The following is a 12,732-nucleotide window of genomic DNA, read 5'->3' on the forward strand; positions in this document are numbered from 1 at the left end:
GAGAGAGAGAGAGAGAGAAAGAAAGAAAGAAAGAAAGAAAGAAAGAAAGAAAGAAAGAAAGAAAGAAAGAAAGAAAGAAAGAAAGAAAGAAAGAAAGGCAGCCAGGTCACCACTACCTCTGGCATTCAAACCTAGTCTATTGGCTCAAGGGTCATACTGTGCCACCCACACCTATATAGTGCATCTTCCCAACAATTTAAAGATGACAGGACTACCACACACTCCAAATTCTCAGATAGGGAGATTCATGCTCCACGAGAACCAAGGGCTCCCAGCCATTGAAAAGACCACCTGGTTCACAAGCCCACCTCGTTGGACTTGTTGCGCAGCCGCACGAACTTTCCCTCTTCATCGACTTCCTCTACTGCCACGCGCCCGCTGGTGCGAGCATGCTGCGAGAAGCTGCTCCGGCTCTCAGAAGACTCCAGCTTGCGCTTTTTGGTGACGCTGCCTCCACCCTGAGACTGGGATGAGTGGGAGGAGGCGCGGCCACGGCTGCGCTGCGAGGTAGGGCTAGGGGACAGGCGCAGCCTGGGGAAGGTGGAGACACGGTGCGGGGTTAGTCATGGTAGTTGCGGCCAGAGGCCCCTGACAAGGTCTGTAGACCCCTCCTAGTTCACCTCTCCTCCTCGCCCTCCAACAGCTTTCGATAGGCATGGATCTCCATGTCCAGGGCCAGCTTGATGTCCAGCAGCTCCTGGTACTCGTCCAGCTGCTGCTGCATCCTCGCCCGCATCTCGGCCATCTCTCGCTCTTTCTCAGCCAGCAGGCGCCGGCTGGTATCTCGCTCACGGGCCAGAGAGTCCTCCAGGTCACGCAGCTTTGCCTCCTTGGCTGCCAACTGCGGTGGGGAAGACAAAGGGTCTGATGAGCTCCCAAGGGCTGATGTCGATGAAGAGGGAGGGGCACAGGGGAAGGCAGAGGGACACTCAGGATCTGTAGGCTCTCTCTAGAGCCACCAGGGCCTTATCCAGTGACCAGGAAGCCCTTCCTAATGTCTATCTGAAACCTAGCATTCCGAGGCTAGACTCCCATCTTCTTTTGTCACAGATAGTGTAGCCAGCTAAAATAATATCGACACAAGTAACATTGCACACTGCAGTGTCATGACAGACCTGGGAGTCCTGGAGGACAAGAATGTTCAGCATTTTCCATTCTTATTTATTTATTTATTTATTTATTTATTTATTTATTTATTTATTTATTTATTTATTGGTTTTCTGAGACAGGGTTTCTCTGTGTAGCCCTGGCTGTCCTGGAACCCACTCTATAGACCAGGCTGGCCTCGAACTCAGAAATCCGCCTGCCTCTGCCTCCCAAGTGCTGGGATTAAAGGTGTATGCCACTACAACCTGGCTTCTTTTCTTTCTTTTTTGAGATAAGGCCTCCCATAGTCTAGGCTGGTCTCAGACTTGCTGTATAGTTAAGGGTGACCTTGAATCTCTGATACTTCAACCTGAGATAAAAGGCATGCACTACCCAGCTCCCTGTGGTCCTGGGGATAGAAGCCAGGCCATTGTGCATGATAAGCAAGCCCTGTACTAAACTGAGCTACATGTCCAGTCCAAGGGAAGCTCTGTTTCCAAGTAGGGAACGTGGCTGGGTTTGTAACTCAGTGAGAAAGCACCTATCTACCACACAGGGGGCCTCTGGTTCAATCCCCGGCAGGCACAGAACAAACACGAAAAACCCTTCATGCACAGTAAAATAGAGGCTCTGAGGGTCAGGGCTAGCTAAAGGAGAACCCCGGAAAGCCAGACAGGCATCAGATTCCAAACCATAGCATGTGGTCTTGGAGTCCCCCACCCCCTTCTCAGGGCTTCTGCAGTATCTGCTTAGACCAGAGTGGAGGTGGGAGGGGTAAACTGAGGGTGTCACCTGCTTTTGGAGCTGGCTGAGTTGGGCCGAGAGGCTGTCAATGCGGATTCGAGACTGCTGCAGTTCCTCATGGGCAGCCCCCACGAGGTTGCTGTTCCTCTCAGCAGACTGCCTGGCATTATCCAGCTGCAGGGAGCACACAGTTATGAGAGCAGGAACCTGGAGCTGGGGGCCTGAGGAAGGCATCCCTGGTCCCCTGCCACCACCCACCCGTCCTCAGGGCAGCACTGGGGAGAGGCCGGGATGAGGCCAGTACCTTGGCGGAGTATGTCTTTTCTAGCTCCTTCTTATACTGTTCCACCTGGTCCTCATGCTGAGCCCGCAGCTCCTGCAGGGCATCTGCCAGCCGGCTCTCAAACTCTCGCTGCTTCCCGTTATCGATCTCCACAAGCCGCGTCTCATGCCGGCGCTTGGTCTCACGCAGTTCCTGAAAGGGTTAAGGGGAGACACTTAGATTAGAACATTTAGAACATCGCAATGGTTCCTTAGAACCTAAGACCAGAAGTCTTAACTCCACAGGCCAGGCACGGGCTGCCCTCGCTTAGCCTGGCATTAGGTGACCCCTCCCAGCTGTCCACAGTCAGACAGACCTGTACAGCGGGACGCTTACCTCGCTGTAAATGTTCTTCTGGAAGTCAAGTTCCTCCTTCAGGGTCTGTAGCCTGTTCTCAGCATCTACTCGCCTCAGCATCTCATCCTGAAGCTGCTTCTTAGCCTCTCCTAGGGCTGCCTCAAGCTGAAAGGGAGAAAGCCAAGTTCATGGAGAGGGAGGGAGGGAGTTCAGGAAATGCCAAAGAAGATGCCACCAGGTGATGGCTGTCCCCAGGGAGAGCAGGTCTAGAGGCAGGGAAGGCCTTCAGTGCCCACGGGGGGGGGGGGGAGAAAGGACACCTACATTCTACCCGTGGCACTATGAAATCAAGGGTGAGGGCCTGTAAGATGGCCCAGCAGATGAGGGTGCATGCCATCAGGCCCGGACAACCTGAGCTCCATCCTTAGAGCCTACATGGCAGAAAGAGAGAACAGATTCCTGCAACTTGTCCCCTGGTCTTAACATGTGTGCTGGGGCATGTCGGGGGCCCACAAAAGAAAAAAAAAGTGAAAAAACAAAGAATTTAAAATTAATAGTAAATTCCCCTGTGCAGGATCTCCCTTTCTTGGAGCAGCAGTTACTATGAAGGAGGTCCACATAGACTGCAGCAGGAGCAGGAAGACGGGAACAAAGCATGGGGGGTGGGGGTTGGAAGGCCTGGGAAGGGCAAGTGAGTGGAGGCTGGGAAGGGACATGAGTGGCTGCAGTGGCAGGTCAGGTACAGACATCATCTTAAACTGTCAGGAAGACAGGTCCTGCTGGAGCTGAAGTGCTGCTGGTGTGCAGGAGGGAGTAGGGCCCACAGGCAAGGGCTAGACCAGGAGGAGAGACCCTTAACTGCCCTGGAGAACGGTTTTCAGAGGAAGCACCAAGCTAAGGCATTCATCTTGGGTAGCTGTGGGCCTGGAAGAGCTGGGGAGGCAGGAGGGCAGGGAACTGTGTCCCTAACTTCTTCACTCCTGAGCAGCATGAGAGAGCAGAGATGTGGAGAGGAGAGCTTGGAAAGTAGCAGACACTGACACACAGGCAGCACACCTAGGTAGAATTAGCTATCAGCGCTCTGTTATGGGGGCTGGAGACAATGCTCAGTGGTTAAGAGCACTGACTGCTCTTCCCAAGGTCCTGAGTTCAATTCCCAGCAACCACATGGTGGCTCATAATCATCTGTAATGGGGATCTGATGCCCTCTTCTGGTGTGTCTGAAGACAGCTACAGCATACTCATATACATAAAATAAATAAATAAATCTTTAAAAAAACAAAAACAAAACAACAACAACAACAAAAAACCAACTCTGTTATGGCCTCAGTGGACAGCTCTCCTCTGAAGTGCTTGGCGCTGTCTAGGGAGACAGGAGGAGGGGAACCAGAACTGGGTTGTGGGTTGCTTTAGGATGAGCAGTGCTCTAGACCGGCGAAGTGAAGGTGAGCAGGCAAATGGGACTGAATGATATGTCAGACCAGGTGGGGTCACTGGGGTCACAGGACAGCAGCCTACCTTGGCTACCTGCCCCCGCAGGTCATGGAGCTCGCCCTCCAACGTGCGCTTCTCACTGAGAGCAGTGCTCAGGGCAGCTTCCTTGGAGTTGAGAAGAGCCTCCAGGTCCTTGAGCCGGGCCTGCGCAGCCAACAAGTCCCCCTCCTTCTTGGTGTTGCTAGAAAAAGAAAAGCAGGTTTCAGGAGTGCATCTGGGATGGGACCTCTCTGCGGTCCCCGCAGCTGTCAGAAGAGGGCATCCTTACATTAGGATTGTTGGCACCCACCAGTTTCTGAGGCTGGGTTCTCACCACCCCTGAGATTTCCCAAAAGCCCCTTCTTCTTCTTCTTCTCTACCCTTCCCATGACTCAGGGCCCAAGAACGTGCCTGGGGCCAATGGCGAAGCTAGATCAGATGATATGAATGTCTGGCTCTCTTTGCCTCCTATTCCCTCTAAAATAGACAGGGCACCTTTGTCTCCTACCCCTTCCCACACAGGGCCTTAACCTTTTCCTCCCTGCACTCCACCCGTTTCCCCATTCAGCTTGCTTCCCTCCCTGGAGCTGACAAATTGAGTGTCTTGGCCACGCACACCCTAAGGCTCCCCTCACCACCACCACCACTGCCGCCCCATCTCCAGTTGGAGTTTCAAATTAGCCTATGTGGGACTTTGGGGGCAAACGTCTCCCTAGGGAGACCAGGGACAAGGATAAGGGAAGTATATGAGATCTTTCTCTTCTTAGGATTTAGTCTTAAGACCCCTGATCCCCACACAGCAGAGGAATCCTCCCTCAGATCCCGGACAGTAGACTAAATCCTCCCTACTGCTTGGCTTTCTGGCATCTGTTCCAGATGTCTGTCCCAGGACTCCAGATCCATGGGGTTCCATTATGGAGCCACACCCTACCCTTAAAGTAGACAAAGCTATTTAGTTAGTCTCTACCACCCGGGAATGCCTCTGCCTCCCCCACATTCCTGATTCTTTCTGCTAGTGAACTAGAGAAACAGAGAAGTCCTAATTTCCTGAAAATCTCTGGAAAGCCTGAGAACTTTCCAGCCGTAATCCTTTCATAAGTACTAGAGGGAGGGGGAGCAGTAGACCCTGGGACGGGGCAGGTACTGGTAGCATCTGCAGGATTATCATGAGGAGCCCACCACAGCAAAATGAAAACTAAGGGCTGGGGAGATGGTCCTGGGTCAGGAACTTCCACACAAACATGAAGACCTGAGTATGGATCCCCAGTCACGTAAGGCTGGGTAGGATAGCGCCTGCCTGTGGAACCCCAGCGTTTCTGAGGTGAGACAGGAGCTCCAGAGAACATCCCCAGGGGCTTGCGGCTCAATGATCCTGGCTGTACAGCGGCAAACAAAAAAACTTGTGTTTCAAGCAAGAGGAAGGGTAAAAGACCCACAGCGGAGGCTGTCTTCTGACCTCTACCTCCAGCAGACCAGCGCTCGCTCGCTCTCTCGCTCTGCACCCACATGATACATCCAAAAATTAAAAAGGGAACTAGGTGAGCAAGTAAGGCAGGGGGGCCCACTTCAGGAAGAGCAGCCCTGTCAACATGTTTGTCTTGCTACCAAGTCTCTAAGCAGTTATAGGCCTAGCAGTCCACCTGCAGCAGCAGAGAAAAGGCTAGACTTGGAAACTAAGGAGGTTTCAGAGAGTCCTGTCCTCCGTCCTCCACCTAGGTTGTACTGGTCTTGGAGGACCACAGAGGGTCAGGGAAGAGTGCAGAGTCCTGGAGGCTGCTCCCCAGGCTGTGTGTTGCTCCTTCCACACCACAAAACAAAAGATTTAATGCCATGGTGTCTTTCTCTTGCAGAGGCCCTTCCGAACCAAAGACTATTTCTCCTCCTCCATCTTAGCACGAAAAGCTAAAAATAAAGTCAAACCCCAGCTCAGGTTCTGGCTGCCATCCGGCCCAGCCCTGGCTAGAAGCACAGCCCAACTTTCCATGACTTCAGAACTTTTCCGAAGCTGAGACAGCTGCAGGGGAGGAAAGAAAATGAAGAAAAAACACGGGTGCAGGCAGCAAGTTGCAGAGACAGAATCTGAGCTCCTTGGGCCAGCTCCAAGGCTGGCAGCGGCTTCCCAGAGGGGCCTCTCCATCCTGCAGGCCAGCCGGCTGGGGCGCTTCTGGTGAGCTCCAAGTCCTTCAATCTCCCCCTTTTACAGATGAGGAAACTGAGTCGTAGAGGAGGGTGCGTGGCCAACATTGAGCCTGGCAGACAGCCGCAGGGGCAGTGTCCAAGCTGACATTCTCACACTCCCCCACCCCCACCCACCACTGCCCTCCTAAGCTCTGTGGGTGGAGAGACTGCAGAAATAAGCCAGAGCAGGAGTGGGTCCCTTTCAACAAACTCATCTCTGACTGAGCTGAGGATGCCTAGCCTCGAAGACACCTCCTAGCCCTGACTCCTTGGGCACTAGAGGTGGAATTCCCAGGGTTCCCCTTGTCCTTGGCTGTACTGGGAAGTGGTACAAAAGCCCTGTCCCTCCAGGAGTGCATGCACAGGGCTGGGTTTTTAATGATAATCTAGCCATGTGTCTCATAACCACGGAGTTGTGTTGTGAGAAGTTATTAACTAGTTTCATCATTGTGCAAACATCACAGTGTGATCCCACAAGATGAGAGAAGCTTTTGGGACCCTCATGGTACATGACTTGTCACTGACAGAAACATTGTTATGTGGAACATGGCTGTAACAGCAAATACTTGTCATGAGCTTATTGCGTGCCAGGCACCACTGTAATGATGACAATACCAACTGCCCTTAGAGATGGATGCTATTACCAGTGTGATACAGAAAGGGCAAGGGGTTGAGAGCTCCAGCCAGGGCCCTGCAGAAGGCAGAGCTTGTGTTTATGCCTTGAGCAAAATCCAAGGGGCTGTTCCTCCATCCCTCTGGTCCCTTCCAGTGCTTTGCCCAGCGCTGAAGAGACTCCATTAAGGACTAAGACACACCCTGCAGCTGAGGGAAACCTCAAGCACACATTATCAAGGAAGAACTTGTGGTTTTCTTAGTCAGGCATAAGGAGCCCCATCTAGGGGGAAGAAGCCACTATCACCCATGGGCTCATGACTCAGACCTTGGGAGCTCTATAGACAGAGCCACAAGCACGCCCTAAGAAAGGGGGGGTAGGGCATGCCGCCTCTCCCTTTCTCTAATCTTCTTTGTGTAGCCCTGGCTGTCCTGGAACTTTGCAGACCAGGCTGGCCTCTTAATTCAGAGAGCAGTCTGCCTCTGCCTCCTGACTGCTGGGATTAAAGCAGCACCACCAAGCCCCGAAAATTCCTTTAAAAAAAAATTTTTTTTTTAAACTTATGCTTTAAGTCTGGTATGGTGATATACAACTGTAGTTTCAACACTTAGGAAGCAGAAGCAGCCGTATCTCAGGGAGTTCAAGGCCAGCCTGATCTACATAGAGTTCCAGACCAGCCAGGACTACATAGTGACATACTATTCTTATGGTTTTTTTGGTTTTTCGAGACAGGGTTTCTCTGTATAGCTCTCGCTGTCCTGGAACTCACTCTGTAGACCAGGCTGGCCTCAAACTCAGAAATCCGCCTGCCTCTGGAGTGCTGGGATTAAAGGCGTGCGCCACCACGCCCGTGACATACTATTCTTAAAAAAAGAAAGAAAAAAGAGCCAGCACTCAGGAGGCAGAGGCAGGCGGATTTCTGAGTTCGAGGCCAGCCTGGTCTACAGAGTGAGTTCCAGGACAGCGAGAGCTATACAGAGAAACACTGTCTCGGGGGAAAAGAGAGAGAGAGAGAGGGAGAGAGAGAGAGAGAGAGAGAGAGAGAGAGAGAGAGAGAGAGAGAGAGAGAGAGAGAGAGAGAGAGAGAGAGAGAGAGAGAGAGAGAGAGAGAGAGAGAGAGAATATAAAGAAAAGAAAAAAAACCATATTCCATGTATAGTAATGCAGGGTACATGTTTAACACTGTAACAGTTATTTGATATCATTTAAAACAGATTTTTAAAAGAGAGAAAAAAATTTGAGGTAAATAGCTGTCCTCTATCAAACACCATTTCCTTCCTAGGAGAGTTAGACCTCTCCTAGGAAGAGGTGCAGACACCGGACAGGACTAGGTGGCTGGCTGTGTCTGCATAGAGGTGTGGTCCAGTTCCAGCCCACTGGGCGTGGTAGTGGGAAAGCTGGATTTGTGCTGGGTTGGTATGGAGGACTGGGTGGGGCAGACCAGGGGTGCTGGGAAGGGGTAGGAACCGGGGCTCCTCCTGTGACTCATGTTCAGAGCCACAATACCAGGGCAGGGGACGGGAAGTGGTCCAGTGCTCTCAGGGGGTCAGTGAGACCCTGCCTGCTTATACCCTGTGCCAGGCCCGGTGCCATGCTCTGCGTGAGCAAAGGAGTGGCTGCATCCCTTGCTGCCTCCAGGGGCCGGGGCCAGAAGGGTTGGGTATCCGGTTTAACTCATCCCGGTGGGCAATCCTGGCACACGGAGGGGCATGGGGGAGGGGAGCAGAGCAGTCAGGAGCAAGGTAAGTGAGAAGCCGACGCGGGTGAGGGGTGGGGGGCCAGGCTGGGGTCCCCCGGGCTGCTTTAGGGAAGAAAGGCAGCAGTGGCAGAAGGGCTGGGCTGGGCACGGGGCCAGGCGCTGACCCGCCCACTGAGTCATCCTCCTCAGCCACCTCAGATGCCAGATATGGAAGCCGCGCGCAGCCTGTTTGGCCTGGTTGCCCGGAGCAACAGTCTAAGCCCGGAGGGAGTGGCCTGCATTTCCTCCCCTGTCCTGGGGAGGGACCAGCGGCCTAGACTCTACGTGGGGCTAAAAATAAGGAGCAGGAGGGGATGACGGCCCGGCCCGCGCCCCGCCCGCCCGCCGCCTGCCTCACCGGCCCTCCGCGTTCCCCATGGCTGGGCCAGAGAGAGCAAGGCCTCGCGCCCTCAGGAGTTCCGGAAAGACCCGGTGACCCCCTGTGGTTGGGCAGGGGACTGAGGTGCTGCTCCCCGCCAGGGTCCTCCTGGGACTGCAACCCTCTACCTGGCTAACTTCCGGCCCTACCCTGCCCAAGCTGCTGCTCGACCTAGACCCATATTGGTTTATTTATTATTTATTTTTATTCATGACAGGGTCTCAGGTATCCCAGGGTGCCCCGAATTTGCTAAGTAGTCAAGAATGACCTTAAATGATCCTCCGGCCTCTACCTTCCAAGTGCTGGGATTACACGTGGTTTGTGGGATGCTGGGATCAAACCCAAACCCCGAAGTTCGTAAATGCTAGGCACACTACATCCCCAGACCCTATTTTTTTTCCCATTAACAATGCAGTTTCCTTTATCTTAATTATGTAGACATGAATGATGCATGTACTGTGTATTAAATACAGAAAGCTTTCTATATCTGGCCTAGCACAGCAACCCCGCCCGCCCGTTCTCGCATGTTCAGAGCTCTACCTCAGCCCAGTTTTTACCGGCGGGATCTTTGAGTTTTTGTATATGTCCTCTTAATACCTTAAAGTTTAGTGTTCAGGGCTTCTGGACTAACCTCTGGACTAATTTCTGCACTTTCTCTCGCAGATGTAGACAGGAAAGCCCTAGACACTACAAACCGACCCACCAGGTCACCGGAGTACACTCAGAACACTCAGGGACACACTAAAGAAACGGACCTAGAGGCTGGGGTAATGTCCTGGGTCTAACTCCAGGACAGAAAGAGAAGGGAGGAGATGGTTCGGCAGTGTGAGGAAGGTGAAAGAGAAGGAAGTCATAGGAGGCACATGGGCTGCAGAGAGCAATGGGGATACACAGTCAGTCCTTTTAGAAGTCCTCACTCTGTGATGCTGGGAGACCCCCGTCAAAACGACCAAGGCCTAAGGAATCTACCACCCTTAACTACTTTCAAAGCTTACACCAGCTCTGGACTCTGCAGCCATCCAAGAAAACCACTGCCCACTACTTGGTTTCTTGGCTGTTCAGTGGGTCTGTGACCACTTTCAAATTCTGGCAGGATGTGGGCCGCCCCACTCTGGCATGCTGAGCAAGGATGGAAGTGGGCAAGGCAGGTATTCCTGAGCCACATCCTCCAAACCTGTCCTGTGAAACTCTGGATGCCTGTCATTTGAAAACCGCGAGGTTAAGGCTGGGAGGTGGTGGCACAAGCCTTTAATTTCACCACTTGGGAGGCAGAAGCAGGAGGAGATCTGTGAGTGTTCAAGGCCAGTCTGGTATATAGAATGAGTTCCAGGACAGCCAGGGCTACATAGAGAAACCCTATCTCAAAACAACAACAACAAGAGAGAGAAAGAGAAGAGAAGAGAAGAGAAGAGAAGAGAAGAGAAGAGAAGAGAAGAGAAGAGAAGAGAAGAGAGAAAAAAAAAGAGAGAAAGAGAAAAGGAAGGGATGAAGGAAAAGAAAAAAGAAAAACACACAGTAAGAGCCACGGTCTGGACCACCTCAGGCTTCCCCATGCAGGCATGTGTGCCCGTGGTTGGCAAAGCTCAGCTTCCTCTGGTAGACTACTGGACAGGCCTAGACTCTAATGGGATCTGAGGCCTCAGATCTGCTTCCAGAGCAGCCAGGATCTCAGTTGCCTTTCCCCGCAAACAAAGGCAAGTCTTAATTCCAGGACGAGGGAGAGTCTGGTAGGGCTCTGGTGCCCAGAACAGGATAGGAGGTCTGTTGACATGTCCAGACACCACTCCAGCAGAGGCACTGGGCCTGGCAAGGGGCCAGGCCTGAGTCACAGCTGCTGGATATATCAACGTGGCATTGTACAGAAGAGAAGCCTGGAGCCAGAGGCCAGAGCATAGGGGTCCTAGACACCCAATAGCAGCTTCTCCCGACTCCTGCCTTCCCTTTAGTCTCCTGCTGACCTCCACTTCTCTTCTTTCTAGTCTACTATTCCAGCAGTCAAGCTTGTATTGTCACGAGATGTCAGGGTAGGGCCCGAGGACAGATAAAAGTGAGACAGCAGGAAGGTAAGGGTGTCCTAACAAAGCAGAATGACCCGAGGGACTCCTCGGAAAGTGTCACACTCCGCTGTGTGACTTCTTGGGACTTATCAGGCACCCTCTATCTGGTCGCACACACTTATTAACCCTGACTGTCTCAGGAGGGAGTCTGAGCCACACCCCAAGTCAGGAGAGGAAGCAGAGGAAAGCTTTGAAATTCTGGTCTCACAGCACTTCGGCTAAACCTGGAACAATGCAACAGGTCCTCCCGGCAGGCAGAGGTGGCAGTCAGCATCGCAGGGAGGAAAGGGGGCCTTTCCATTGCCAAAAGCTTCCTCACCCTGGGCCACTCTGTCCAGAAGCCTTATCCTTTAAAAAGGGTCATCTAGCTCTCTGAGGTGGCCCTAAAGAGGTTCTAGGTGTCCCCCACCAAATCCAGACTCATTCTTCTTGCTGTGGCTTGATGTAAGGAAAGCCCACCTCAGCAGCTTCTGCACTGACCAGACAAGCGCTTGGTCTCCCATCCACTCTGAACCCTGCATACCATCCATGACTCAGCTCCCACTTCCGGGCCCAGGATCCCAAGCCTGAATTATTCCCTGCTTCAGCAGGCAGGATTCTGGCTTCCTCTCCTATAACTAGACAGTAAGGTAGGGTGATCCCCTTCCCAAATATTGTCCCTTTTCTTAAGGGATTTGTAAGGGCCAAGACTCACGGGGTATTGGCTGGGTACACCAATATGAGGGGCAGGTAATAGGCAAGGTCACTGCGCACCACCCACTGGCTTCTGGCATGTGATAGCTGACCCTGGCAGTCGGACAGATCAGTTCTGTCTTTCCTGGGAGCCTCCCCTCCAGCCCTGAAACCGCTCAGTCGGTGCCACAGGCGGCTATCCTGCTACACGGTAGGGCCCTTCCTATTGTCCTGAAGGTAGGCAGACACTGGACTTTATTTTCCCAACAGCAGTGAAAACAAAGCCTACGCCAAGACAGTGGTGTCATAATAATTAACCAACTCCAGCAGGCGCTTTCCGAGAAGCCGGAAGGAGACGACTGGTTATAATCCCACTGCTGTGGGAAATAGTTCTATAAAAAATAATAATAAAGAAAAAACAACCTGCACTGGCTATTAACTATATTCCAACTATTGTGCTTGGCTTTATTACTCTCACGTGGTATTTAGAGGACTTTCCCTTACTTTATGGGTCATTGCACTGCTTTGAAACCCAAGGTGCAGGTCTGTCCTAACTCCCTTTCTTCTACTGTTAGGGAAATTAAGGGAGAGGGTTGATTAATTCAAGGTCACGCAGCAATTTTAGGGACAAGGGTGAACCTAGAGATAGGGACACCATTCACACTGAGGGCCACAACTGTTTTAACTATGACCTAACACTATCTGTCACTCTGTCACTTTGTTAGTGGAACATCTTACTGAGAGATATCAGGTCTTGTAAATTCACCAGTGTCCCCATGTTAGAGCTGGCCTGGGTCACCTTCAGTATATTTACCCAGACCAAGGAAGGGAGACTAGAAGAGACTCTTCCTAGTGTCTGGGTCTCCAGATAGTCTCATGTCTAGCTGTGGCTGTTAGAGCTGGGCAGGGCTGGCAGGCTGTAAGGAGAGCAGAGGGCACAGCTGTAGGTGAAGGCAGAAAGCGTCCTCCCAGCTGCCCAGGCTTCAGCCTTGACAATGAGCTACTGAGTAGTGTCACTGACCACTTGAGGCCAGGGGAAGGCAGTAGGGGGACCCTAGTGGGGAATGGCTTTTCTCTTTTCTCTCTCTCTCTCTCTCTCTCTCTCTCTCTCTCTCTCTCTCTCTCTCTCTCTCTCCTCTCTCTCTCTCTCTCTCTGCCTCCGAAGTGCTGGGA

The 12,732-nt window shown here is 52.3% G+C and overlaps 1 protein-coding gene across 5 annotated transcripts in view; it reads right to left on the reverse strand.

The window, feature by feature from the left end:
• Lmna (lamin A/C) overlaps positions 1-12,732 on the reverse strand; it is a 29,497-nt gene that overhangs the window by 3,359 nt on the left and 13,406 nt on the right. For all 5 annotated transcript variants that reach the window (XM_021157127.2, XM_029475221.1, XM_029475220.1 and 2 more), the window contains 6 exons: positions 3,968-4,124; positions 2,489-2,614; positions 2,135-2,305; positions 1,879-2,004; positions 621-841; positions 309-531 (listed from right to left, as the gene is read on the reverse strand). In XM_021157127.2, coding sequence (XP_021012786.1) covers positions 309-531; positions 621-841; positions 1,879-2,004; positions 2,135-2,305; positions 2,489-2,614; positions 3,968-4,124 — 1,024 coding nt within the window. The remainder of the gene's footprint in view (positions 1-308; positions 532-620; positions 842-1,878; positions 2,005-2,134; positions 2,306-2,488; positions 2,615-3,967; positions 4,125-12,732) is intronic.

Source organism: Mus caroli, chromosome 3, assembly GCF_900094665.2.
Source record: "Mus caroli chromosome 3, CAROLI_EIJ_v1.1, whole genome shotgun sequence".
Taxonomy (NCBI): Eukaryota; Metazoa; Chordata; class Mammalia; order Rodentia; family Muridae; genus Mus; species Mus caroli.